The sequence below is a fragment of the Crotalus tigris genome, unplaced genomic scaffold, assembly GCF_016545835.1.
Source record: "Crotalus tigris isolate CLP2741 ecotype Arizona unplaced genomic scaffold, ASM1654583v1 scf7180000020588.15403103151:6194809, whole genome shotgun sequence".
In the NCBI taxonomy this organism is placed as follows: Eukaryota; Metazoa; Chordata; class Lepidosauria; order Squamata; family Viperidae; genus Crotalus; species Crotalus tigris.
In genome coordinates, this window is record NW_024098092.1 from 5,447,305 (window position 1) to 5,472,092 (window position 24,788).

Here is a 24,788-nt window from a genome sequence, read left to right on the forward strand (position 1 = left end):
CTATGTTAAAAAAAAGTTAAAATACGAAAGCCCAAAGGGAAAATTTTTTTTTTTACAAAAACAAACACCCCCCTCCAGATGTTAAAAAAGTACATTAAATTCTTGCACCCCAAAAGAAAGAAGTAACCCCACTTTGCCACTCTCAGGACGAGGAGTGCCTGAGTGTGAATTTCAGCAAAGTGGTGCGCCTTGTCATTTTAGCAGGATTTGCACTTTTTTCCAAACACACACACACGCCAGTGCGGTCTGCAGCTAAATTCTACTTGTTAAGGAAGCCACGAGGTTGTGGGTTGCTTTGCGGTGCCCAGAACAATAGAGCCAGGCTGCGTGTTTATTTAATCTATAATCCTTTTTATTCTCTCCATCATCGGAAAAAGGATTATATCCAGTGGCCGACTGTCTGCCCGAAGGAAAGAAAAACAAAAATTAAGCAGAAACAGCAAAATGAGGGTTGAAAATAAGCCAGAACTGGAGGAATTAATCCCATCAAAGCATTCCTGGCCTGGAGAGGCTGCAGAATGCTCCGCCCTCCTCTTGGTCAGGTGACCCCAGCTTCATTCCTTGGGGGGGGGGAACCTCCTGGACACCCCTATCGTGTCTTCTGGGGATTGACCCAAAATCAACCAGCCGGCTTTCGTGCCTGAGACAGAACTAGAACTCACAGCCTCCCGGGGATTGGCCCAAAGTCACCCAGCTGGCTTTCGTGCCTAAGGTGGGATTAGAACTCACCGTCTCCTGGAGATTGGCCCAAAGTCACCTAGCCGCCTTTACTGTCTAAGACAGAACTAGAACTCCCTGTCTCCTGGTGATTGGCCCAAAGCTACTCAGCTGGATTTCGTGCCTGAGGTGGAACTAGAATCCCCGACAACTCATGTAGCCATGGGAATTCTCCCTGCGGCGGTCGTTAAGTCGAGGACTGCCCCTTCTCAGGCTTGCCCATCGTTCTGAAGTGTCTAGTCCGATGCTGGCTCGATCCGTCTACTTCTCGTAGGTCTTTTGCACGCTCATGCAGCCAGCCTTCGGAGGGCTTGTGTCGCAAGCTCCCATCGAACCAACATGGCTTGCCCTCGCCTCCCCAGGGATGGGGAGGCGGGGGGCAGCCAGGCCTGCCTTCCCCACCCGGTCCTCTCCCTAACCCACCCGCCCGTCCTCCGTCTGTCTGTCTAGTCTTGGGCTGGAGATTCTTTTCATGACGGACGGACGGTAAAATCCGTCCGAGGTCCGTAGGAGGAAGAGAGAAAAAGGGTCTTTTGTCCAGACAAGAGTTGGAGAACATTGCTGGATTTCTCTTCGCCAGCCCGACTCAGTTCCCAGAAACACCGGCTTTGCAGGGGCTGAATGGGCTTCTTGTCCCCCCCCCCCAAAACCAGCTCTTTTGGGGGGGGTTCAGTTTGGGGGGTGACCCACCTAAGGAGTTGCCAAGAAAGCCGCTTCTGACGATCGCGAAGGAGGAAAGGAACTCGGGGTAACTCCGGAGCCTCTTTTCCTGCTGTTCCGAGATGTTTCTCTACTGGAAAAAGAGGGGGGCCTATGAACTGGAGGTGCTGCCCCCCGATTTGATGGACCTGGAGGCGAGCATGGCGGGGCGCTTCTCCTGGACTTCCACGCTCAACATTGCCCAGGATCTGGAGGGTAAGTCAGACGGAGACGGCTGGAAGGGGGCTGCCTTACAGAATGACAGAATAGCAAGAGTTGGAAGGGACCTCGGAGGTCGTCTAGTCCAACCCCCTGCTCGGGCAGGAGACCCTAGGCCATTTCAGACAAATGGCTATCCAGTCTCTTCTTAAAAGACTCCAGTTGATGGAGCAGCCACAAATTCTGGAGGCCAAGCTGTTCCACTGATTAATTGATCTGGGATTATAGAATAACAGAGTTGGAAATGACCCTTGAGATCATCTAGTCCAACCCCCTACTCAAGCAGGTGACCCTAGACCTCTTTTTCCAGTTGACTGACTGACTATCTATCTATCAACTATCTATCATCTATATCTAATCTCTGTCTTATTTCTCCATTTGTCCATCTGTCTGTCTATCTATCTATATATCACCCACTCTTTAGCTATGTTAGATATCTGTCCTGCCTAAGCAAGGGGTCGGACTAGAATATTAGATGACGTCCAAGGCCTCTCCCAGCTCTTGTTATTTCGCAGAATCCGTATGCTTTGTGCTCCGCTCCAGATGCTGGCATCACAAAACTCCTTTTGTTGCTTGTGTCTGCGTTGAAAGGGGGAAGATTAAAAGGACGGGACGGCCACCCCCGTGCATTCAGCCCAGCTGGGAGGCCGATTCTGTTCTGCAAAATCAAATTCTCCTCCTCCTCTTCTGATGAAGGCATAATGGCGTAATTATGTGATCCAGATTGTGGGATGGTTGAAATGCAAAACCTGTTTTTATGCCAAGTGGATAAACTGTGACCCATATCCTGACAGGGCTGGACTAGATGACCTCAACGGTTTGTTTGTTTTTTTAAATTTCACAATATTGAGAAGCAGCAGAAGATGTATTTTTGCTAGAAGCAAAGATGTTTTTATGATTTTTGCTAGAGTCTGTTGGCTACAATTTAGGGACCCTTACCTCCCCCCCCCCACATTCCCTCATTTATCCCAGTCTTGCAACTGGATTTCCTCAAACGGCGGTGGCCTTTTTCTTGGCTGAAAAACCGCCTATTTCCACTTCCCTTATTATTCATAATAGATTGTCGGGCAGAAATAATTTTGCTCAGCCGTTTGGCCAATAGCGCAGCTGTTCCTAAGTGCTTGAGGATAGACAAGGAGACAGAGGGCCTTTGTCTGAAGGGGGGGGTCTGGCCAGAAAAATTTTGAAGTGTGGGCAGCCCATGTCTCCTTCCTTCCTTCCTTTCTTTCTTTCTTTCCTTCTTTCTTTCTTTCTTTCTTCTTTCTCTTTCTTCACCTTTTCTGTCTGTCTCTTCTTTTTCTTTCTTCTCTCTCTCATTCTTTCTCTTTTTCTCTTTGCCTTCTCTCAGTCTCTCTTTTTTCTTTCTCTCCCTCTTTCGCTCCTTTTGTCTTTTTCTTTGTCTCTCTCTCTCTCTCTCTCCTTCTCTCCTCCTTTTTCCTCTCCGCCTTTCTCTCTCCCGCACATAAACACACACACACACTTCTCTTGTCGATCTTGTGTTCATAAGCCGAGGATTCCCTGTATCTGCAGAGACTGGTTAAACGGGGTCTTCAGCTTCTCTTTTTAATTCCAGATGAGCCAGCCGTAGCAGAGGAGACCGTCCCCCTGTGCCAAAATCCCAGCTGTGCTGAGAACAGGAGAGCTGTCAAGGTAATTTCCCTTGCCCACCAGTAGTGCCCCATGGGCTTTGGGATCTATCCTGGCCAGAAGGGTGTTCCGTCAGCTACTGCAGAATAAGAATAACAGAGCTGGGAGGGACCTTGGAGATCTTCTAGTCCAACCCCCTGCTCAAGCAGGAGACCCTAGACTATTTCAGACAAGAGGCTGTCCAATCTCTTAAAAATCTCCAGTGATGGAGCATCCACAACTTCTGGTGGCAAGCTGTTCCACTGGTTAATTGTTCTCAACGTCAGGAAGTTTCTCCTTCATTCCAGGTTGCTTCTCTCCTTGATTGGTTTCTATCCATTGCTTCTTGTCCTGCCTTCAGGTGTGTTGGAGAATAGGTGGACACCCCTCTTCTCTTTGACAGCCCCTCAAGTATTGGAAGATGCTATCATGTCATTTCTAAATCCCCCACCTCCCAAATTTAGACACGGGATAATTCCAATTTGCAACATGGAAGAACTCAGCTTGCAAACAGGAATTACAATGAGCCCTCAACTCTGGAATTTTTGAGGCCCAAATTTAGGTTGCTAAGTGAAACATTTTTTACGTGAGTTTTGCCCGTTTTACGACTTTTTTTTTGCCAGTTCTTAAGTGAATCACTGCAGTTGCTGAGTGAGTCCCTGCTCCATTCCTTCAGGTTGGTTTGTACTGCACCTCCCATCATCCCCAGCCAGGGCCCTCTTGGTCTCCTAAGCGATGTGGGTATTGAAGCATTCCACAAAAAACGACAACCCCTGGGCTCGTCTGCAGACTCCTGCCAAAAAAGCAGAGGTCCAACCCAGGTCAGCCTCTCGTAATGTGTGAATTGGCTGCAGGCCAGCCCCTTCCCTTGGCCAGACCCGGACGCAGCGCTGATACCCACAATTTTCCTGGCGGGTTTTGCTGCCAGATTATAATTTGTGTGTCTGCTGGCAAATTAGCCGTGGGGAGCCTGTCTCTTCCCCTCCTTTGATCAGATGGCCTGTTCCCGTAAAACTGCATTTTATTATCCCTGAAGGAAGAATCGGCTGCGTTGATGTTTGTGCTTTTCTCAGATCTGGGGTGAGGCTTCTAAGCCCTGTCTGGATCCCACTGCTCTTTTTCCCCAGCCTTAAAGCATCTCGATCGCTTTAGCTTGTGGTTTGCCCACCTCATTTATTTAATGACTTTTATTTATTCTTTATTCATTATTTCGCTGATCGCTTACTAATTAGATTTATATTTCCTTCTGATCTCTGCAGTCGGTTGCCTAAAGAGCTGATGTTTTGTGGATTCTCTGGTCGTGGGGTTTACGATGATGTGTTTGAAAGTACAATCCTCCCCCATTCTCCTTTATGGCGCAGGAAATTAGGCAGTCTTCCAAATCTCTTTTTCCACCCGTTATTCACCAGTGGGCTGTGCTATCTCTTATCTGCATCGGAGCGGCCCTTGGTGACGTAGAGTTGCGTTTCCTTCTGGCACCCACAGGTGGCACTGTGCGCTTAGAGCTCAGGCATCTGCAGGAGCAAAGGATTGTGGGAAAATCTCAAGCTGACATCTCAGCTGTTTCCGAGATGGGCCCTGTTGCAGGTTGCCGTGGCAACAAAAAAACAACAGAGGAGCTATGCTCTTACAGGCTTTCCTAGAAGGGAGTGTCCGTTGACTCTCTCATGAGTCATCGTGCTGGGCTTTTATCGGTTCAGCCGGCCCGGTTTACTCATCCTTACTCATCCCCAGATCCATAAGGCTGGGCTTCTCAAATACAGCTGGTCCTCAGGTTGTGGCCACAATTGAGTTCAGAGCTTTGGTTGCTAAAGCAAGGCGGTTGCTAAGGGAATCACGCCCAGTTCTATGACCTTTTTCGCAATGGGCTGCAATTAAGTGAACCACGTCGTCGTTAAGCAAATCTGGCTTTGAACCACTGACCCTGCTGGTCAAAAGGCAGCTGGGAAGATCACAGATGATCCCAGGACGTTGCAAATATATGCTGGTTGCCAAGCACCCAAATTTTGATCACGCAATTGTGGGGATACTTTCATGCCTGAGGCAGAACTAGAACTCACAGTCACCTGGTGATTGGCCCAAAGTCACCTTTAATGCCTTAAGGCAGAACTAGAACTCAGCGTCTCCTGCTTTCTGCAACCATCATAAATACGAGTCAGTTGCCAAGCATCTGAATTATGATCACGTGATCTTGGGGGGGGGGGATGCTGCAATGCCTGTAAGTGTGAAAAACAATCACTTTTTTCAGTGTTTGAATGGTCACTAACTGAACTGTTGTAAATTGGGGGATTACCTGTATCTTTTTAAAATAAATCTAAAAGAGTATCTTAAAAAAAAAAGCCTGCCTTTTAAAGAAACCTTTTAAAAATTCTTTTTAAGAAAACACGTTTTTAAAAATAAATCTAAGCAACATCTTTCAAAGAACCTAAAAGCTCTCTCTTTATAAAAAAAAAAAAAACCCTAAAAAATATCTTTTTAAAACTACCTTTAAAAGAAAGAACCCCCCCCCCTTTCTCTGTCTCATTTCTCCATCCAGATTGCCTCCCCAATCCTGGTTCGGTGTCTTATGATTCCCACCTGGTGGTGGACCCCCCCTTCCCAGTTTTCCAATCGCTGTCCACGTCCCAGCCTGTCTTGACCGTGCGGCGTGTCGCCTGTATGCCAAAGGTGACTCCTTTGTTGGGCAGCGTTTGTCGTGGGAATGCAACGCGACACTCGCTTGCTGGGGAGGGGGGGGCATAAAATACCCCTTCGTTCAGCTCTGAGTCCCCCACCCCAACCCTGGCTTGGAAGGGCACAGTCCAGACGGTCTGTCCCCACCAGCTCTGGCTAGCTGGCACGATTGCGCAGCGCTTCCCCACGGCCAGCCAGCCTCTCCAGCTGCCCCCGGAAGCTTCTCCCCCCCCTTCTCCCCGCTAAAATCCCGGCTAAGCCCCGCAGCCAAGCTTCCAGCCCCCCCTCCTCAGCCTGCCAACCTTGGGGGGGGGGGCTTCCCAAGCCGGCCGCTGGGGGAGCACCAGAGACAGCAGCAGCAGCCAGCAAGTCGGCGCGTAAAAACGCAGCAGGGTCGGGTGCGATTAAGGCACCCGGCCAGGACGGCTGCAAGCTCGGGCAGGCAAGCAGGCGGAGATCCGTCTGGCTCAGCTGTCGGCTGCCCTTCCTGGCTGCCGGCTCCCCCCTCCCCCCCCCGTCGCTGAGTCAAGCCTCGAGTCTTCCCCCCCCCCCGTCCCCAAGACTGCTGCAACCGCATCCAGAGCGCTGCGCGCCTTGCCAAGCTCCGCCGCTGCTGCCGGCCAGGTGAGTCTGGAGGCTGCTGCTTTCCCTCTCCCCTCCGGCCTTTGTTCGCCTGCTCGCGGCCTCCCAGCCTCGCGGAAACCGAGCCAGAGCGAACCGGAGCTACAAGCCGGGGGCGGGGGAGGAAGAATGACGGAAGGCCGGGCAGCGCTCGGGGGTCATGGAGACGGGGGTCTTCTAAGATCGCGAGTCAAGCGCGTCGGGGGGACATGGGCTAGCTGGGGAGAGGCGACCCAGAGCTCGCAAGAAAGCAGATCGTGGAGGTTTTGGGGTGCTGGGAGTGGGAGGGGTTCTGAACCCCTCTATCTGCCTCCCAGTCCCCTCCCTCCCCAAAATCTGGATTTTTCTGCGCATGGATGGGGTTTGAAATGGGGAGGGAAGTAGATGGTCGTTCAAGGCTGGCAGGAAGGCAAGCAGCGTCCCCAGTCCCCACCGGAGGTTGTCTGGACACAGTTGGGGAGCGGGGGGGGGGTGTCCACCCCAGCAGCGAAAGGGTGGAGGAAGCCGGGCAGGCAGGCCAGGTGGGTTGTGGGAACGCCGGTTGGCTGGGCTGAGTTTACTCAGAGCTCAGAAGAAAGGAGTTCACGGAGTTTTGGGGGTGCTGGGAGGGAGGGTCTCTCTGTTCTGGACTCCCCTGTCTGACTCCCAGCCCCCCCCCGCAAACCTGGATTTTCCTGTGGTTGTCTGGGGCTTTGAAACGGGAGGGGGGTAGATGGGTCGTTCAAGGCTGGCAGGAAGGAAGGCAGCATCGCCCCGAGATTGTCTGGACAGGCTTGGGACCCAGGCGTGTCCTTCACCCTTTGCTCAATGGCGGGGGGGGGGGCAGTGGGAAAAATTCAGATTTTATTGGGAACTAAAGAGAGCAGCGCCCCCCCCCCCCCGTTTCTCTTAGAATGGAATTTGAAAAATCTCCTTCCAAAGGAAACAGCCGGTTATTTTTTTGGGGGGGGGACAAAAACAAAAAATAAAATAAAAATTGGAGCAATCAACCAAGAATTCAGATTTGTTTCAAATTTTACAGACGTGCCAAGGTACAGAGGATGATTTTTCTCCGTTTTTTGGGGATGAGGGTCTTTTTTAAGTTTCAAAATTGGGGAGGGGGGTGGCTGTTTGACCTGGATTGGCCTGGGAAAAAGTGAATTTTGAAAAGAGGAGAGGAAAACAAAAAAATGAGGATTTGGGGCAAAGATGTATTTTGGCCCGTTATGTTATGTTCTGTTATGTTATGTTATGATGTATAAAAATCTGGACAAATATGTATCTTGTCCTGGCCTATTTTACATTATTTTATCTAGTTCTAGTTCTCTGTGATCAGCACACAACACTCAGATTTTTGTAACTGCACCCGAGGCCTTTAATTGGAGGCGGTCCTCGGCTAAAGATCACAATGGAGGCCAAAATTTCTGTTGCTATTTTTCACACTTAAGGACTGTCACAGCATCCTCAGGGTCACGTGATCAAAATTCAAATGATTGGCAACTGACTTGTACTTAGGACGGTTGCACTGTCCCGGGGGGGGGTCACGTGATCTCCTTTTGCAACCGTTTGACAAGCAAAGTCAAAATGGGGAAGCCGGGTTCACTTAACAACCATGTTGCTAATTTAACCAGCTCAGGGATTCACTTAACAATGGTGGCAAGAAAGGCCATAAGACGAGGCAAGACCCGCTTAACAACTGGTCTCGCTCAGCAACGGAAACTTTGGGCTCGGTTGTTGTCTAGGTTGGGGACCACCTGCCATCAAAGGCCTCAGGGGTGCAGTTATTAATATCCGGATGGAGAGAATTAGATGAGAGTCAGGGGCTGAAGGATCGAACTCGCAACCCACGCCAATTGGGAAGAGCCGCCTCAAATCCTGCAGCAGGTTCTGCTCTGAGCACGGGGATGGACTAGATGGCCTCTGAGGTTCCTTCCCAGCTTGTGGGATGCTTTCTGAATAGTGGAAGAATCCTGAGGGCTGCAGGATAAATGGAGGGAAGTCCAGCAGAAGATGCCTCTTCCTTGACTTCTAGGCAAGAGAACGCTTGCTTTATCTCAAAAAGCCGGAGAAAGCTTCTTCCTTCAGACGTGCCCAAGGGATGCTTTTTAATCAGCTTGCTAGAGAACGCTTCTTGCTCCACCGGCAGGCAATGTTGTTTTGCCTCCTTTGCCTCTCTCCAAGATCATTTCTCATTCTTCAGAGATCTGCAAGAGAATGCTTCTTCTTTCTCTTTCTGCAAGAGAATTTATTTTCTCACGTCTGCAAGAGAATGCCTCTTCAGTCTCTTGCCTATCTGCAAGAGAATTTTTTCCTGCTTATGTCTGCAAGAGAGTGCCTCTTCGTTCTCACGTCTGCAAAATAATTTCTCCTGCTTCTCACGTCTGCGAGAGCATGCCACTTCCTTCTCTTGTCTGCAAGATCATTATTCCTCTTTCTTCTTATATATATATGTATGCCAGGGAATGCCTCTTTCTTCATTTGAATACCCTTCAGAAGCCTGGCTCTAGTTATCCCTGTGTAGACCAAACAGATCCATTGACCGAATTTATATAACTTAACTTTTCCTTAACTTGGAAAGTGGTCTAAAAATAAGTTTTCCCCCCCCAATCCCGGGAGGATTATAATTCGTAAAACGCCATCTTCCTTTCTCTCCTCTGCCTCCCCCCCTTCCAGGTCTGTCACCACGCCAAATGTGAACAAGTCAATCACCACAGCCCCCTGCACTTGTGCGAGGCGTGCGACGGGCAGATCCACGGGGCGATGCACTTTGACCGACATATTCGCTTCGACCTTCCACCTCCAGGTGACCATCGAGACCTTGCTGGGCCAGAACTGGGCCTGGTTCTTGTGCATGGCCCTCTTTATTCATTTATCAAATTTTAAAACCTTGAACTGGCTGGATTTGGCCGAAGACTTAATTGCCAACTTAATATCCAACCTTCTCTGCATTCCCCAGCCAGCCATGCCCGTTTTTTGTCTCCTGCTCTCTAGAGCGGAGAGATTGCAGAGGAAGGGATTACAAGAGAGTAAGCATGTCTCTACTCCTTGCAGTGGAGAGATTGCAGAGGAAGGGATTACAAGAGAATAAGCAGGCAATGCGATAGGGATGCACATCAAAAGGAATGCGTTATCACCAGGGAATTCTGGGAGTTGAAGTCCACCCATCTTAAGGTAGTCAAGGTTGAGAAGCGCTGATGTATAGATGCCAATTTATACGATGTGGGATTTGCATCTGGTGCAGAATTCTGCCCATGCCTCAGAATAAGTAAGCCACTGTTTGCGGCATCTGAAGCCTTTTAGTAATAAAATAAGAGAGTCAAAAGAAATGTGCCCAGATAGGGAATCTCTTTGAGGGAGGAGGAATGTGTGAACGGGACGCCAAGTCCCAGTGCAGGGATTAACCACCCCATAACTCTTATCTTCAGGGTCTATCCTGGCGCGCAACGTCTCCACCCGGTCCTGCCCGCCACGCACGAGCCCGGCCTCTGATGTGGAAGAGGAGGCCGAACCGCTGATCGATGGGAAAGGGTGAGTGTAGGGAAGACCCGTTCGGCAAACATCCCCGCGCTTCAGAAGGCTAATTCCTCAAGGTCAGCCGATCTCAAGTCCTGGAGAGCTAGCTTTCAGAAGGAATGGAAAGACAGTGTGGGGAGGGAAACACAATTTTTTTCACCTCTGTTTTGGGAGGAAGAGTCAGATGGGCAGAGATGCGCTGTGGTAACCCCAATTCCGTTGTCTTCCTTGTTTCTTGCAGAGAAAAACGAAATTTAGCTCGAAAGCCCAAGAAAGGAACAAGGAGACATACGGACGTAAGGATGGGTCGATCGTACCTTGCTTCTTTCCAGAATCCGTATATAAATAGTCCTCGACTTACGAGCAATCGTTTAGCAACTTTTTAAAGTTACGACGGCGGTAAAGAAAAGTGGCTTACAACTGATCCTCACACTTCCACTTTGAATGGGATCCAGAGGCCAAACTGCAGCTCTCACAATAATAGCAAGTTGATAGGGCCCCTCAGAGGTCATCCAGTGCAACCCCCTGCTCAGACCTATCCTGCTGTAATGGGCAGGGGAATCTTTCAGCGGTTTAGCTTCTGAATCTCCTATAAAAAGTCAGAGAGTTTAAGTTTAAATCAACGCTAAACCCTGGTTTCTCAAAGTTGGCCGCTTTACGACAAGTGGACTTCAATTCCCAGAATCCCTCAGCCAGCCAGCTGTGGAATTCTGGGAGTTGAAGGCCAGGTTTGCAAAACACTCTGCTAAATGTGTAAGACACCTTTTCTTTTTTAAGCACTTAAGAAACACTTTTAGAAACCTTACTGACTTTTAAAATAAGTTATTTCTTCCCCAGGATCCTAGCAGGGAATATTTCACTCTGAAATTTGATTTGAACGTGGACGTTGAAACGGAGATCGCCCCAGCCATGAAGAAGAAATCTTTAGGGTAAGAATATAATTCTGATTCTGTCTCGCCTGCTGCCCCGTTTAAGCCTCTCAGACATTGCCGAAGATTGCTCAACAACGGAAGTTCTGGCCCCGTAAGTTCGAGGGCTGCCTGTACATTTTCTAAATGAAATAAATCTGTGTATTAAATTGATTTGCATCTCCTATCAAAATGACTCTAATTAATTAACAATGGACAAGAATGGCATTAGATACTTTAGTAATAAATAAAATAAAGTAATAAATAAAAACATATGTTTTCATCTGGATGTTCTAGTCTGATATTCTTTGGGGGCAGATACCTGTCTGTCGAACGCCGTCACCTGTTGAATTTCAGCCTGCTTTTTCTTCTTGGGATGATCCAGGGAGGTCCTGCTTCCGGTCTTTGAGCGGAAAGGCATCGATCTGTCAAAAGTGGACATTTATCTGGACCAGTCAAACACCCCGCTGTCACTCAACTTTGAAGCCTATCGCTTCGGAGGGCATTACCTGCGCGTGAAAGGTAGCGTGGTGATCTGATCCACGGGCTTAAATCTTATGATGGATAGTCCTTGATTTGTGACTGATTGCTTAGCAACCATTCGCACTTATGACACACCTACCTGGAGGGATAATGATGAACCAGATCCGAAGTTGAAGATGGGTGGACTTCAACTCCCAGAATTCCCCAGCCCAGAGTTGAAATCCACCCATCTTCAAGTTGCCAAGATGGAGAAATTTTGCTCTACAAGGGAAGAAAATCAAGCTGGGAATTTCTTTGGGATAGTGAAACTGATTAGATCGTGTGACTGTTTGGCCCCAAATGGGAAAATATCAAGGCGGTGGGGAGGGAAATCATGGATCCACAGTGTATTTCCGGCCAGAAGGACGTCATCGAGGGTGATCAATCTTCACTTCTCTCCCACTGCTTTGATATTTGCCAATTTTCGCCCAGTCAGAAATGTGATCTAGTCAGTTTCACCATGTCGGAAGAAACAATGTCACCACAATACAGAACGATTTCACCTGGAGCAGATCCAGAGGGCACCTGCTTGGAGAACCGAGTAGGACGAGGACCCATATTTGCAGCAACCCCCCCCCCCCAAAGTAGGCCATTTTGCAGGAAGTGGTCCAGATCACCACAGGTTTTTTTTCCTCTGTTTCAGCCAAACCGGGAAACGATCTGAAGGTCGAAGAGGCGGTGAAGGACAGCAAATCCTTGAGTTTGCCTATCCTGCGCCCGGCGGGCATCAGCCCCTCTTTCCTCGCCACCCCATCTTTGGATCGACTGGAGCAAATTTCCCTTCGCCGGGAGAGTACTGATGCCGTAGTGAGTTGGGGGACAGGTGTGGGTGCCCCTTTCCCTAACTCCCCACTCCCCATGTCCCAAAGCATTTGTTTTCCGCTTACTGGTTGGAGCTGAGTGCTCGTTTTGGGAATAAAATATTTTTTCTGCGGAAAACCAGCTGCTGGAATTATCAGGGGGTCTTTATGCTCTTGATCAAAGCCCCACTTGGAAGGTTACAGTCCGGCCGGTCATCCGAGCAGAGACATCCGAGTTTCTTCGGTCATATCAAGTGGCAGAAATGGATGCGCCGGTTGAATTTTGCTTCTGCCTGGGAAAAAAACCTTCATTCTGCTGAAACAAGCCAGGATGACCTCACTTTCCCATTGGTGGACTTTAGAGCTACACAGAGATCTGTGCCAGCAACAATCACCCCTCCCCAGCCAGAAAGGAGGGGTGATCTTTATGCCTATTATTTATTACCGCCAGCCAGCAGAGGGCAGCACATGACCAACTTTGGCTAACCTTGGAAAACTGGTTTAACTAGGATGGAAGACCAACAGGAGATCCCTGAATTGGAAGCCAGGCCAGGGGGTTGAAAAAAAAGCCGTGACAACTTCCTTTCCCTAAGCCGATTAAAATGGATAGGTGCCAGAGTATAACTCAAGAGCGGTGTTTTCATTCCATTTTATTTTTAACTAACATTTGATTTGATTTTTAATGTATGTTTTGATCTGTTTGGTTTTATTTTGAGTTTATATTGGATTTGATTTTTCATTTGGATTGGATTTGATTTTTGATATATATTGGATTTGATTTTTAACTTCTTTGATTTGATTTTGAGCTTCTGTTTTATTTCGTTTCATTTTTTCATTTCTATCCAACTCCTATTTTTGTTTCCCTTTTCGTTTACATTGTACCTAATTCTATTCTTTGTTTATTTTTTACCTTTTATTTTTAATGTACGCTTACTTTTCTTTTTGATACATCTTTAGTGTTTTTATTTTGTTTTAAACAGAGCTTTGCTTCCCCCTGCTGTCAATCCGACATTTCTGAGGCTTGATTTAACAAGACCATCCAGCCCCTTGAGCTTATCAATTTACTAAAAAGAATTCTGATTTTTTTTTTTTTTGATTTGGGCCAAAAGGGACAAAAATTACTATCTACTGCAAGGGGGGGGGAATCAGAATTACTTGTTCCTTGCCTCTTCTGCAAACTGTTTGGTTCCTATTATTTGGACAGCAAATAAATTCTGATTGATTGATTGCCCCAAAGCCTGACCTTTGGAGCCGGTTGGAAGCTCTCCACCCTCTGCCCTGCCCGGTTTCCCACAAGAAGCAGGAAGTGGTGCCGCTTTGCCAGCTTGGTGCTCGTTGGCAGATGTGCGCTCAGCCTGCACCCACGAATCTTCGCCAGTGCAGCTTCCCATCACTAGTCAACGGAGCCGGTCTCCTTTATCGGATGCTGGGCTGAGTTCGAATTCAGAGCTGTGACGTCTCGGCCCGCGGGCGCAACTCTCAAAAGTAGTTCGGACTGACTCGGGAAGCCGAGTTCTCTCCCGCGTCGAAAATCATGCGGGATTGAGGAGCCAGCCATGTTTGGCCCCAAATGGAGAAGGTGGGACCTTCCGACCCACACCGAGTGGTCAGCGCTGCATTACGCCCGTTTCCAACACCTGCTGGACGAGCCCTTCGGCAGGGAGCCGGCCGTTGCGCCGGGATTTGTCGCTGCTCGAATTCAGCTCTATAACTCTCAAGCCGAGGTTTCTGAATTTTCGTCCCGGCTAGTTAAACCAAGCAAGGATCTTTGCCACGAGGCAAAAGGAGAAGCTGGTCAGAGTGAATCCGGGGGGCGCGAGGGTCAGCCTGGATGTTGGAAACCCGGACAGGATGTAAGTCTGTATTCGGAATCAGAAACTTGAGTTTGCTTACTGCAGCAGGATCTGAGTTCTGTGAAGCTGCTGCAAACTAACCGACATTAAACCGGTTTAGTGTTGCCCAGGGAATGTGGCTGCTAGGTTTTTCAATGAGCTGGCCGCAGGGGTTGCTTGAATCCAACTTAGGTATGCTGACCCACACCTAAAATCATGAATGAGTGAAATTTAGCTCGTTTTGCCTTCCAAAGCAATCCTAGCTCGCCCTTTGAACGCGGTGCCAATTGCAATTTCCTACTCTCTGTTGGAAGGCGGGAGCGTCCGGAATGAAAGAAACCGAGAACGTTGGTTTTATTGACGGTAAAGTTTTCAATTTGCAAGACAGGCCGAAGTTTTGGAAATTTGATTGTGATTGTTTGGTGGGTTGTGGATGCGAAGCCATCAGTGGGCCAATCCCGTCTCCTCTGGCACGGTGGTGTTGTGTTGTTGGTGTAATGTCAGCCTAGTCTACCTCGCAGGGCTGTTGTGTGTGTGTAGGTAGAATTAGACCTGTGCTGTACTGTGACCTCTGAGACCTGAAATAAAAATTTAAAATGTGCATATCGCTATTAAGGACTCCCTGATTCATCATTGGGATGGTTTAAATATTTATTATTTATTTGTCATATTCCTTCTTCCCTCCCTCCCTCCCTTTCTCTCTCTCTCTCTCTCTTTCTTCTTTTCTCTTCTCCTCCCTCCCTCCCATCCTCTCTTTCTCTCCCTTTCTCTCTCTTTCTCCTCTTTTCTCTTCCTCTCCTTCCTTCCTTCTTTTCATTCATTCATTCATTCATTCACCCACCCATTTTTCAACCAATTCTGGGTACCTGGCAATGAAAAGTATAAAACTGAAGCTGAGATTAAAAGATTTATTTTATTTTGTGATCCCCTCCAGACACCGGTGACTTTTTGTAATCTTTTCAGGGACTGCTCTGGGTTCAGCCAAAGCCACCAGGGCTGTCCATTTCTGCCCCCCCCCCCTCTCCGGGCCTGCCTGATTTGATTTTTTATTTTTTTCCTTTGCTGCAGAGGACAGAGTTCGCCCAGGCCTTTTGCTTTATGGTCCTTTAGATGATTTTACAACCCTCAACCCCATGTTATAATTTACGGCTCTTTCAGACTCTGACGACGGAGAAATAAAAGAAGTTTTCTCTGGAGAGGACTATCTATAACTTTATAATTTTTGCATTTCCTCTTTTTCGCTTCCAAGTTTCGCCGTTGTGTTGATCCAGACACGAAATAAGCTTTGCTGAATAAATTTTGACCCGGCAGGCAAACAAGCAACACACACACACACACACACACACACACAACCAGAGGCTGGGAAATGGGCATCAGGAAACCCTGCATGTAGAAAGCCAGCTCTGCAGGGAGAGTTTTGCATTGCGTCGTCTTTCTCCAAGGACTTGGTCTTCTGCTTGCGAGGATTGTTGAAAGTACAGCTGGCCGTATTTAAGAGGGGGGAATTCTGGGAGTTGAAGCCCACACATGCTGGGTGGGGAATGATGGGAACCGAAGTCTTTATATACGTGTTGGGGAATTCTGGGAGCTGAAGTCCTTGCATCTTAAATGTTGAGAGTGAAAAACAGTATCGTGTATATAATGAGTTCAATGTGTAACTGGTTTATATATTCCTAACTACCCACCCACCCAATCTCTTTGCTTCTGACGCCCCCACACTCAATTCTTTCTCCCCCCCTCCCCCCCCCCAGCAGGGACCTGGACGGCAAAGGAAGAACATGAATGAATTTCTGGGCGATGTGAGGATCCAAAATCCGGACCTTTTGCCCCCGGCGGTCTCTTCCCCAGTCCCCAACGGGCCGGACACGCGGAAGAACCGAGGGGCCAGCCGCTTCAGCGGCTTCTTCGGGTCCGGCAACAGCGGCAGCTCGTTTTCCAGGGTGCGTCCCCCGCTTTTTCCTTGCCCCCCAAGTTGAACCTCTCCTCTCCGGAAAGGTGGTGGAAAATCCGGATTGTGATCCCTTCCCAGAAAAGGGATCTCTGGATTTCCTTCCTTCCTTCTTTTCCTCCCTCCTTCCTTCTCTTCTCTTCCTCTCTCTCTCTTTCTTCTTCCTTGTTTCCTTCCTTCCCCCCTCTCTCTCTCTCTTTCTTTCTTTCTTTCTTTCTCTCTTTCCTTCTTTCTTTCTTTCTCTCTCTCTCTCTATTTCCTTCTTTCTTTCTTTCTTTCTTTCTTTCTTTCTTTCTTTCTTTCTTTCTTTCTTTCTTTCTTTCTTTCTTTCTCTCTCTCTCTCTCTCCCCCTCTTTCTTTCATTCCTGGGCTGCTTCCCAGGTGATGCAAAGTTCCTTTCCGGTGGGTCAGCCCTCCATTGTGTCTCTCTCTCCCCCCCCATGCAGGAGCTGGACAAGATGGAGCAGCTGGAGAGCAAGCTGCAGTCCTTCGGCCTCTTCGGCCTGCCCCGCCTGCCCAACCAGCTGCGCTTCGACCAGGATTCCTGGGAGGATGGAGAACAGGAGCAGGAGGAGGAGGAGGAGGAGCAGGGCGGCCTCCGGATGGAGGAGAGCTGGCAGCAGATCATCCCAGGGACCGAGGTGAGCCTGGGAGTTGCGGGAGGTAGCTTTCTTTTCTTTCTTTTCCTTCCTTCCTTCCTTCCTTTCTCTCTCTCTTTCCCTTCCTTCCTTCCTCCCTCCCTCCCTATCTACCTCCTTCCCCCTCCTTCCTGCCTTTTTTCTTTTCTTTCTTTTCTCCTTTTTTCCCTTCCCTTTTCTTCCCTCCCTTCCCTCTTTCTCCTCCCTCCCTCCCTCTCTACCTCCTTTCCCCTCCTTCCTCCTTCTCCTTTAACTAAGGTTAAATCTATCCTTGGTTTGTCTTCAGACTTTGACGCGACGCCAGTGCCACCAGCAGGAAGCCATTTGGGAGCTGCTCCACACCGAAGCCTCCTACATCAAGAGACTGAAAGTCATCACGGATGTAAGTCCTGAGTTACTTCCTCCACAATCCTGCGGTGCCCTGTGCAAATCTTCCCACACCGTCTCTCAATTTCAACCAGCTTCTGCGTGGACTTCAGCTCCCCGAATTTCCCCAGCCAGCTGTTAAAGAAAAGCACGCAATTCATTTTGTTTTCTACTTGGAAACCACTTGTGGACTTTGTGCCTGAGTGGAGAAAAAAATATATGAAACTTTGTCTTTGCTGATTAGAGAGAGTTGCAGAAATGGCCGGTAATATATTACTATATAAAAGTAAAAAGTTGAGGTCTTATGTTATTACCTTATTCTTCTCCACCAAAAGGAATTGGAAGTCGGTGCTTTTCCCTTTTTCCTCCCTTATTTTCATTTTTTTTCTTCATACTTCTGCAGTTTCGATTTTGATCAACTAATAAAAAAATATCTGTGCACGGGTGGAATGCCCCCCCAAAGCGCAGCCTTTCGTGAATCGCACCCCAAAATTGCCCGTCTCTTCTCTAATCTAACCACAGTCTGCTGACGGTGGAGCCTAATGGATTAATACATTTATTTATTTTTCTCCTCTCTCCAGCTCTTCCTCTGCTGTCTTCTAAATTTGCAGGATTCGGGTCTCTTGTGCGAGGTAAGGGCTCCCCCCCCACCCCCCATTAAAAACTCTGCTGAGAAATGGGTCAAAGTCACAAATGTTCAGTTTGTGCATTCTTGTGATGCGCATTGCCCAGCCCAGAAGTCGTATGTAGAGGCGCCTAGTACCTCAAGTTACGACCAGAATTGAGCACCAGATCTCTCTCACTAAGTGAAACATTTATTCAGTGAGTTTTGCCCTGTTTTACAATCTTTTACAACACGGTTGTAAAGCGAGTCTGGCTTTGAGAAAAGGGATGACACGACCCCGGGACGCGGCAAAACCATCCTAAGTACGAGTCAGTTGCCGAGTGCCTGGATTTCAATCGCATGGCCACGGGGGTGCTGCGACGGTCATTAAGTGTGGAAAAAACAGGTCCTCAGTCACTTTTTTCACAGCTATTGTCCCTTCGAACGGTCCCTAAATGAAACGCCATAAGTCGAGGATGACCCGTATGAATTTTAATTCCTCAGAAAGGAACGGATTGGCCTCACAGGCTTCTGTTTTTTTTGGGGGGGGGTTCCCCTCTTTCCAAGGTGGACGCCGAGAGGGTCTTCAGCAACATCCAAGAGATTGTCCGGGTCCATCGCAAACTCTGGAGGACCGTCATGGCCCCCATTTTGGAGAAGGCCCGGAGGAGCCGAAACTTGCTGGACCCCACCGATTTGTCCGAAGGCTTTATGATGGTGAGGAGGAAAGAGGGCTGCTTGGGTGGGTGGTGGGGCAGGCCCTTATGGTATGCTCAGAGGCCCTCTACATTTGGAGTTGAGCTTGGAAGCTGATGTCGGGCCCAGGGAAGGGAAGGAGGTTTGCAAATGGTCAGTATATAAAGAGAGAACAAAGCCTGCCTCCTTCTAGCGCTGATGATGTTCCCTAGTTGGGTCATGAGACGTCTGCAAGAGAACAGCCAGGCTCAGAGAGCACCCAGGACCCCACAGTCTTCCTCCTCCTCCTCTCCCCAAACCCCACTCCCTTCTAGCGCTGATGATGTTCCCTAGTTGGGCCATGAGACATCCGCAAGAAACCCCTCCCCAGCTCAGAAACCACCCAGGACCCCACCCAAGGAAGACAGTCTCTCCCACAGCCCAGTCAAATGCCCCCTGGATGCTCAGCCAATGCTAGATAATCCCAGCTTCCACGGTCCTCCTTAAACCATGGTTAACTCTGGCTCTCTCCCCTCCCCCCAGTTCGGCTCCCACTTCCAGCCGTACGTCCGTTACTGTATGGAAGAGGAAGCTTGCATGGAATACATGCGCAATTTGCTGCGACAAAACGAACTCTTCCGGCTTTACGTGACGGTAAGGAGAGGTGGGGATGGACGTCCCCCCCCCGGGCCACAGGGTAGAAAGCCCCAGGGTCAAGGGCTTCCTGTATGCAGTGCAGCTGGCGGGGTCTCCTCTTGGGCGGCCCCGTTTGTGACGGGACTCCCATAAAGCTTTTCTCTCTCTCCTAGTGGGCCGAGAAACACAAGCAGTGCAACCGGCTCAAGCTGAGCGACATGCTGGTGAAGCCGCACCAGCGCCTGACCAAGTACCCTCTGCTCCTGAAGTCCATCCTGAAGAAGACCGAGGACCCCAAGGACCGAGAAGCCATCATCGGCATGGTAAGGGGCCAAACCCAGTTCTCAGATGATGGCTAGAGGGTTGGGCTGGTCCTTTTGCGTGCGCCGTTTAACAAAACCCACGCTGCATGGGCATGCAAGCCAGCCCAAGAAACAAAGGGTCAGATTGTATCAGATGTAAGGTCTCCTGCTCGATTGGCGGGGAGGTTGGACTAGATGACCTCTGAGGTCCCTTCCGACTCTGTCGTTCTGTAATCCTAGATCAATTAACCAGTTGGAACGGCTTGTTCTCCAGAAATTGTGGGTGCTCCACAATTTTCAAGAAGAGGCTGGACAGCCGCCTGTCTGGAATGGGTATAGAGTCACCTGCTGAAGCAGGGGGCTGGACTAGATGACCTCTGAGGTCCTTTCCAACTGTTATTCCGTAATCCCAGATCAGTTAACCAGTGGAAATGGCTGAGTTCCAGAAGGTGTGGGTTCTCCATCCCTGGAAGTTTTCAAAAAAAAATAAACTGGACAGCCATTTGTCTGGAATGGTACAATCAGGGTCTCCTGCTGGAGCAAGGGGTTGGACTAGATGACCTCCAAGGTCCTTTCCGGCTCTCGTTATTCTGTAATTGGCGTTTTCCACAGCCCAGAAGCATGTCTTGCAAAAGACAACTGGGTTGGGCAGCTTAACAGGAGAAAAAAGTCTGAATTGTTTGCAATCCACCCAGCCCGCACAGCACCCATCTCCGCTTGCCAGGAAATAAGATAAATAAGATAAAGGAGCAGATAATCGGTGCTCAAAACTCTTTTTAATCGTTTTCTTTTTTTTCTGGGGAACTGATAAGAAAATACGAGAAAGCTAGAACGGAGGGCCCGCCGTGCATTCCTCCCACTGGGGATTCAGGAAGCCGGAAAACTCCTGGATTTTGTCATCGCCCTGAGTTAATCTTGGGAACTCCCGACCACCAGTTTTGCGATGTTATTTTTTAAAAACTTCCCCAGTCCTCTCTGCCTTCAACCAGCACAAAAAACTCTTTGCGCAATTTTGTCCTCCGAACACCGAGCCGGAAAGAGTCCAAATGCAATTCAGCAACGGAATATTTCGAAGGGAGTCAAAACTGGGTGACTTTGGGTCAGTCACCGGGAGGCTGGGAGTTCTAGTCCTGCCTTAAGCATAAAATCTGACTGGGTGACTTTGGGCCAATGTCTCTCAGCCCGACCCACCTCACAAGGTTGTTCACGCTGTGGGGAAAGCAGGCAGAAGAAGGAACGTTGTGTACCTTCACCACCTTGCATTATTTGTAAAAAATAAAAAAGCCTAGGTACAAATAAAATAAAATAAAATAAATAAAAATACAGCAAGAACATCAGAGTGTACACATACATAACACACATTTAAAACATACTATATACAGCATATGTGTAGACCTACACCCTTACGTATAAGTCACACATAAACATATAAAATCACATATAACTATTAATCACAACATACGAATATTAATCACAGCATATAAATATTAATCCTACACGCCTATCCATCACCGAGGTCGAGTAGTGCTTCCACCTTCCATCGCAGTCTACCTTAGAGTTTCCTGCTGCTCAGACTCCTTCCGGGGGGGGGGGGATCGTCGGTTTCTGCTCCAGGAGGATAAAAGGAGCGGTTTCCGCTCTTCTTTCTCCCCTCTCGGCAGATCAACGCGGTGGAATTGTTCATCAACCACGTCAACTCGCGCATGCGGCAGCACCAGGAGCAGCAGCGCCTGGCGACCACCGTGAACCGCATCGAGGCCTACGAGGTGGTGGAAGGCAGCACCGACGAAGTAGACAAGGTTGGGCAGGGGTCGGGGTGGAGGGGAGGGCAGGGGGAGGCGCAAGGGAGACCAGCTCCAAAGCTCTTACAAGTAGTCCTCGATGTACGACGGGGTTGCCCAGCAATGGGTTCGCTTAAGAACCGACAACGCACAAAAAGTATGGGTCGGTTATGTGACCTGATTTATGACCGTCGCGACATGCAGTCTGCGTCACGGCTATACGTTGAGCCTGTGTGATTAATTCGGGATGCTGCGACGGCCGTAAGTGTGAGGATCGGTCCCAAGTCCCTTATTTCAGTGCCGTTGTTACTTCCAACCATCACTAAACGAATGGCTGTAAGCCGAGAACTGCCTGTGTATGGAACCGTCTCGATGGGAGGAGAAGCCAAGATCCGGCTTGAAACTAACCGTGGTTAATTAATCTCAACTCAACTCGGTTTGGGTTTGTCTCTGCTTCTCGTTTGCAAAGGGTGCTTTGGGGGTTCGGGGCCAAACGTGACATCCCTCCCCCTTGCTTCCTCTCCTCTCCTCCCCCCCACCGACCCCCCAGATCCTGAAGGAGTTTCAGCGCCTGGATCTGATGGCCCCGATCCCCGGGACGTCCCGGGAGGAGACGCGGCGGCTGCTGCTGGAGGGCGCCCTGAAGATGAGGGAAGGCCGAGACAGCAAGGTGGGTCCCCGGAAGGGTGGGGGGGGGGGCTGGCGAAGGGCTGCCGGGGCCGCTGGCTCCGCTTTGGGGCTAATGGGAGAAAGGGGAGGTGTCAGGAAGGGCTGCTTGCGGCTTCTCTGCTAGCTTTCTGCTTGCGGGGATGTTTGGGATATGTCAGGTCGCCAAGGGGGTGTTAAGCACCCCGAAATTCTGTCCCGTCTGGAGAAAGGGCTAAATGCGTAATTTAGCTCTACTTGGCATTTTCTTGCCCTCCCTCCCTTCCTCCCTTCTTTCCTATTCTTTCCTCCCTCCCTCTCCTTTCTGATCCTTCTTTCTTTATTTCTTTCCTTCCTTGCTTCCTTCCTCCCTCATTTCTATCTAACTTTCCTAACCCTCCCTCTTCCTTTCCTTCTGTCCTTCCTCCCTCCTTTTATCTTTTTTCCTTCTTCCTTCCTTCCTTCCTTCCTTCCTTCCTTTTCATTTTTCTTTTTTTTTCATTTTCCTTCCCTTCCCTTTCTCCTTCCCTCTTTCTCCTCCCTCCATCCATCCATCCACAGAAACCCCCAGAAACCCAACGGGGAGGGGGTCCTGCCCCTCCCCAGGGGTCTCCATCGCAGCAGATCCCTCCTCCTTTCGCCCCCTTCCCCAGCCTGCTTCTCACCCCCGGTGGTCTCTCTTGGGCCAGATGGACGTCTACTGCTTCCTCTTCACCGACCTCTTCCTCATCACCAAGCCGGCCAAGAAGGGTGAGCGCACCCGGGTTGTCCGCCAGCCCCTCCTGATCGACAAGGTGGTGTGTCGGGCGCTCAGGGATCCAGGTAAGAAACACACACACAAACACACACACACACACACACACACACAAACACATGCAGCGTTGCTGTTGTAACTTTGGCCACTAAGTCGAGGACCGTCTTTATTTTGGTTTTTAAAGTTTTTTTTTTCCTTCTGTTATTCCCCCCCCCCCAGGGTCTTTCCTGCTGATCTACCTGAACGAGTTTCGCAGCGCCGTGTGTGCCTACACGTTTCAGACCAGCGGGCAGTCGCTCTGCCGGAGCTGGGTCGAGGCTGTCTGTAACGCTCAGGTAGGCAACTTAGAGGTCATCCAGCCCATCAGCGGGTTTCGCTACTCCCTGCCAGCTAAACTGACCGTCGAGCCTCTGTTTGAAAATCTTGAGGCAAGGCAAAGAAACAGCAACGTTTCCTAAGGTCCCGCCCCTGTCTACATCGGTGAAGTTTCATGCCACGTTTTCAAATCTTATCCTCTGGAGCAAGTTTCGCTTTCATTCTCTGCCTGCCTCGTGGTCTCATGCGGGCTGGGGTCTCCCAGCTTCCCCACCCCCAAAAAAGCCCTTCCAAGATCCCCATTACGCATTGGTTCTGGATTAGAGGATCTTCCCTGTCCCAAGAGAGTCTACCTTTGCAACTTTTATCCCGTAGAATAAGCTGCAGCAGCTGCGTCTTCAAGAGTTCCAACGCAAGCAGCAGCTTCCCCAGGTCGAGGAAGCCAAGGCGGAAGAGGAAGAGGAGGAGGAAGAAGACAACAGGGACTCTTCGGAAGCCAGCTCCCCTCCCACCCTCCGGAAAAGCACCAGCAGCCTGGATTCCCAGCAGCGGTAAGTTCAGACGCTTGGCAACTGACTCGTATTTATGACGGTTGCAAGCCTCAGGTGTTGAGTTTTGCAAAAACAAAGGAAGGAAGTAAGTGGACCCTGTGTGCTTATGTGCACATTACGGTGCTGCGATTTCAGCTTTCGGGCATTGAAATCCCCCCAGGGTTGTCAATTCCATGCTTTCTGCTAGTCAATTTCAGTGGCAACTCTAACCGAACTTCCTATCTTGATTTTCAGCCTCTCCAACAGCTCCACTGAGACCATCTCCATGATCGCGGCTGAGACCGGCGAGGGATACCTTTCCCCTTCCTTCGACGGGAGCCAGTTCCTCCCCCCAGCGGAGGAATTGAGCATCAGCCCCCTCCCCAATTCCGCCACATGCTCCTTAGAGACAGGAGATCCACTCACTGACACCTCCAGACCCTTGTCGAAACCGGAACCCAGCCCCTGCAGCTGCTCATCGTTCGACAGCGCCTATGGGACTCTCTCACTTGGCTCGCTACACGAACTGGTGGAGCCGTCGCTGCCGCAGGGTGGTACGGTGGCTGCTGAGGAGGAAGAGGAGGATGTCACCAAGCCTGGCTCCCCCAAGTTGCGTCGGCAAATCCCCGTCCAGCTCCTGCCTGCCAAGACCAAGGTGCTGAAATCCAAATCCGAAGCCAATCTCGTGCAGGTTCTATCGCCCTCACTGTTTCTCGTCCAGAGTCAAAGTTTGTCCGAACTTTCTCCTGCGGTAATGCTGTCCGGGGGTCCTCCAACGCAGGAGCCCCAAGGCCAGCCTCTGTGCAGGGTCTTTAGCAGCAGCAGCAATAACAGCAGCGCTTCCGAGTTCTCCGAAGCGGAGGAGACGTCCTTGCTGGGAATCTGCATCTCTTCGGAGCTGGCAGCTGCTGTCCCGAACGGACCCCCATCACCGTGCTGGCTGGACGAGAAGAATCTGAGCGAGGAGCTGTCGGCGGAGCAACAGGCTTTTTTGGACCCACCGGCGATTCAGCACCGGAAGTTGACTTTGGGCCAGCTGTATCGCCTCCACACAACACTGCTGCTCAACTCCACGCTTACAGCCTCGTGAGTGGGTGGCAGGAGAATGGCGAGTGGGACTGCGAGGACCTCTGAGTTGTCATGGGAGCAGAGCAGACAGGAGGGTGAATTGTGGGTGGCGTCAGCCTTGTGAGGTAGCCCAGGCAGGAAACATGTCCTGATGAATCTTATTTTCTCGTCTCTTGCAGGGAGGTATGAGAAGCGTCAGAAGAAGAGAACCGAGCGCGAGACAGAGTCCCACCCCTCCGTGGGCATCAGGACCACTCAGCCGCCCCGAGGGGGTGGGCACAAGGACAGGGCACAGCATCCCAACCGGGTGCCAATTCTGTGTATGTGCGTGCACCCGATCGATGTGTTTGTGGCGGCTGTGTGCACCCTTGGCCCGAGGACATGAGAGACCAAGGGAAAGTGGGGGGTGGGTGGGAG

At 49.9% G+C, this 24,788-nt stretch overlaps 1 protein-coding gene across 8 annotated transcripts; it reads left to right on the forward strand.

The window, feature by feature from the left end:
- Nucleotides 1-34: 34 nt before the first annotated feature.
- PLEKHG5 (pleckstrin homology and RhoGEF domain containing G5) lies at nucleotides 35-24,769 on the forward strand. Of its 8 annotated transcripts, XM_039367190.1 has the most exons (23): nucleotides 1,603-1,632; nucleotides 3,209-3,285; nucleotides 5,798-5,928; nucleotides 9,208-9,337; nucleotides 9,960-10,062; nucleotides 10,289-10,343; nucleotides 10,885-10,976; nucleotides 11,341-11,477; nucleotides 12,121-12,284; nucleotides 15,861-16,049; nucleotides 16,504-16,698; nucleotides 16,982-17,077; nucleotides 17,643-17,693; nucleotides 18,233-18,382; nucleotides 18,884-18,994; nucleotides 19,150-19,299; nucleotides 20,940-21,077; nucleotides 21,610-21,729; nucleotides 22,394-22,526; nucleotides 22,678-22,793; nucleotides 23,149-23,324; nucleotides 23,559-24,389; nucleotides 24,551-24,769. In XM_039367190.1, exons 3-23 carry the CDS (start codon nucleotides 5,920-5,922, stop codon nucleotides 24,558-24,560), a joined length of 3,156 nt encoding a protein of 1,051 aa, XP_039223124.1. In that variant the 5' UTR covers nucleotides 1,603-1,632; nucleotides 3,209-3,285; nucleotides 5,798-5,919; the 3' UTR covers nucleotides 24,561-24,769. The 8 variants fall into 8 exon arrangements, with proteins under 8 accessions (XP_039223121.1, XP_039223122.1, XP_039223124.1 ...); XM_039367187.1 differs by lacking the exon at nucleotides 5,798-5,928 and having other exon boundaries at nucleotides 35-1,632; XM_039367188.1 differs by lacking the exon at nucleotides 5,798-5,928 and having other exon boundaries at nucleotides 35-1,632; nucleotides 15,864-16,049.
- Nucleotides 24,770-24,788: the final 19 nt, after the last annotated feature.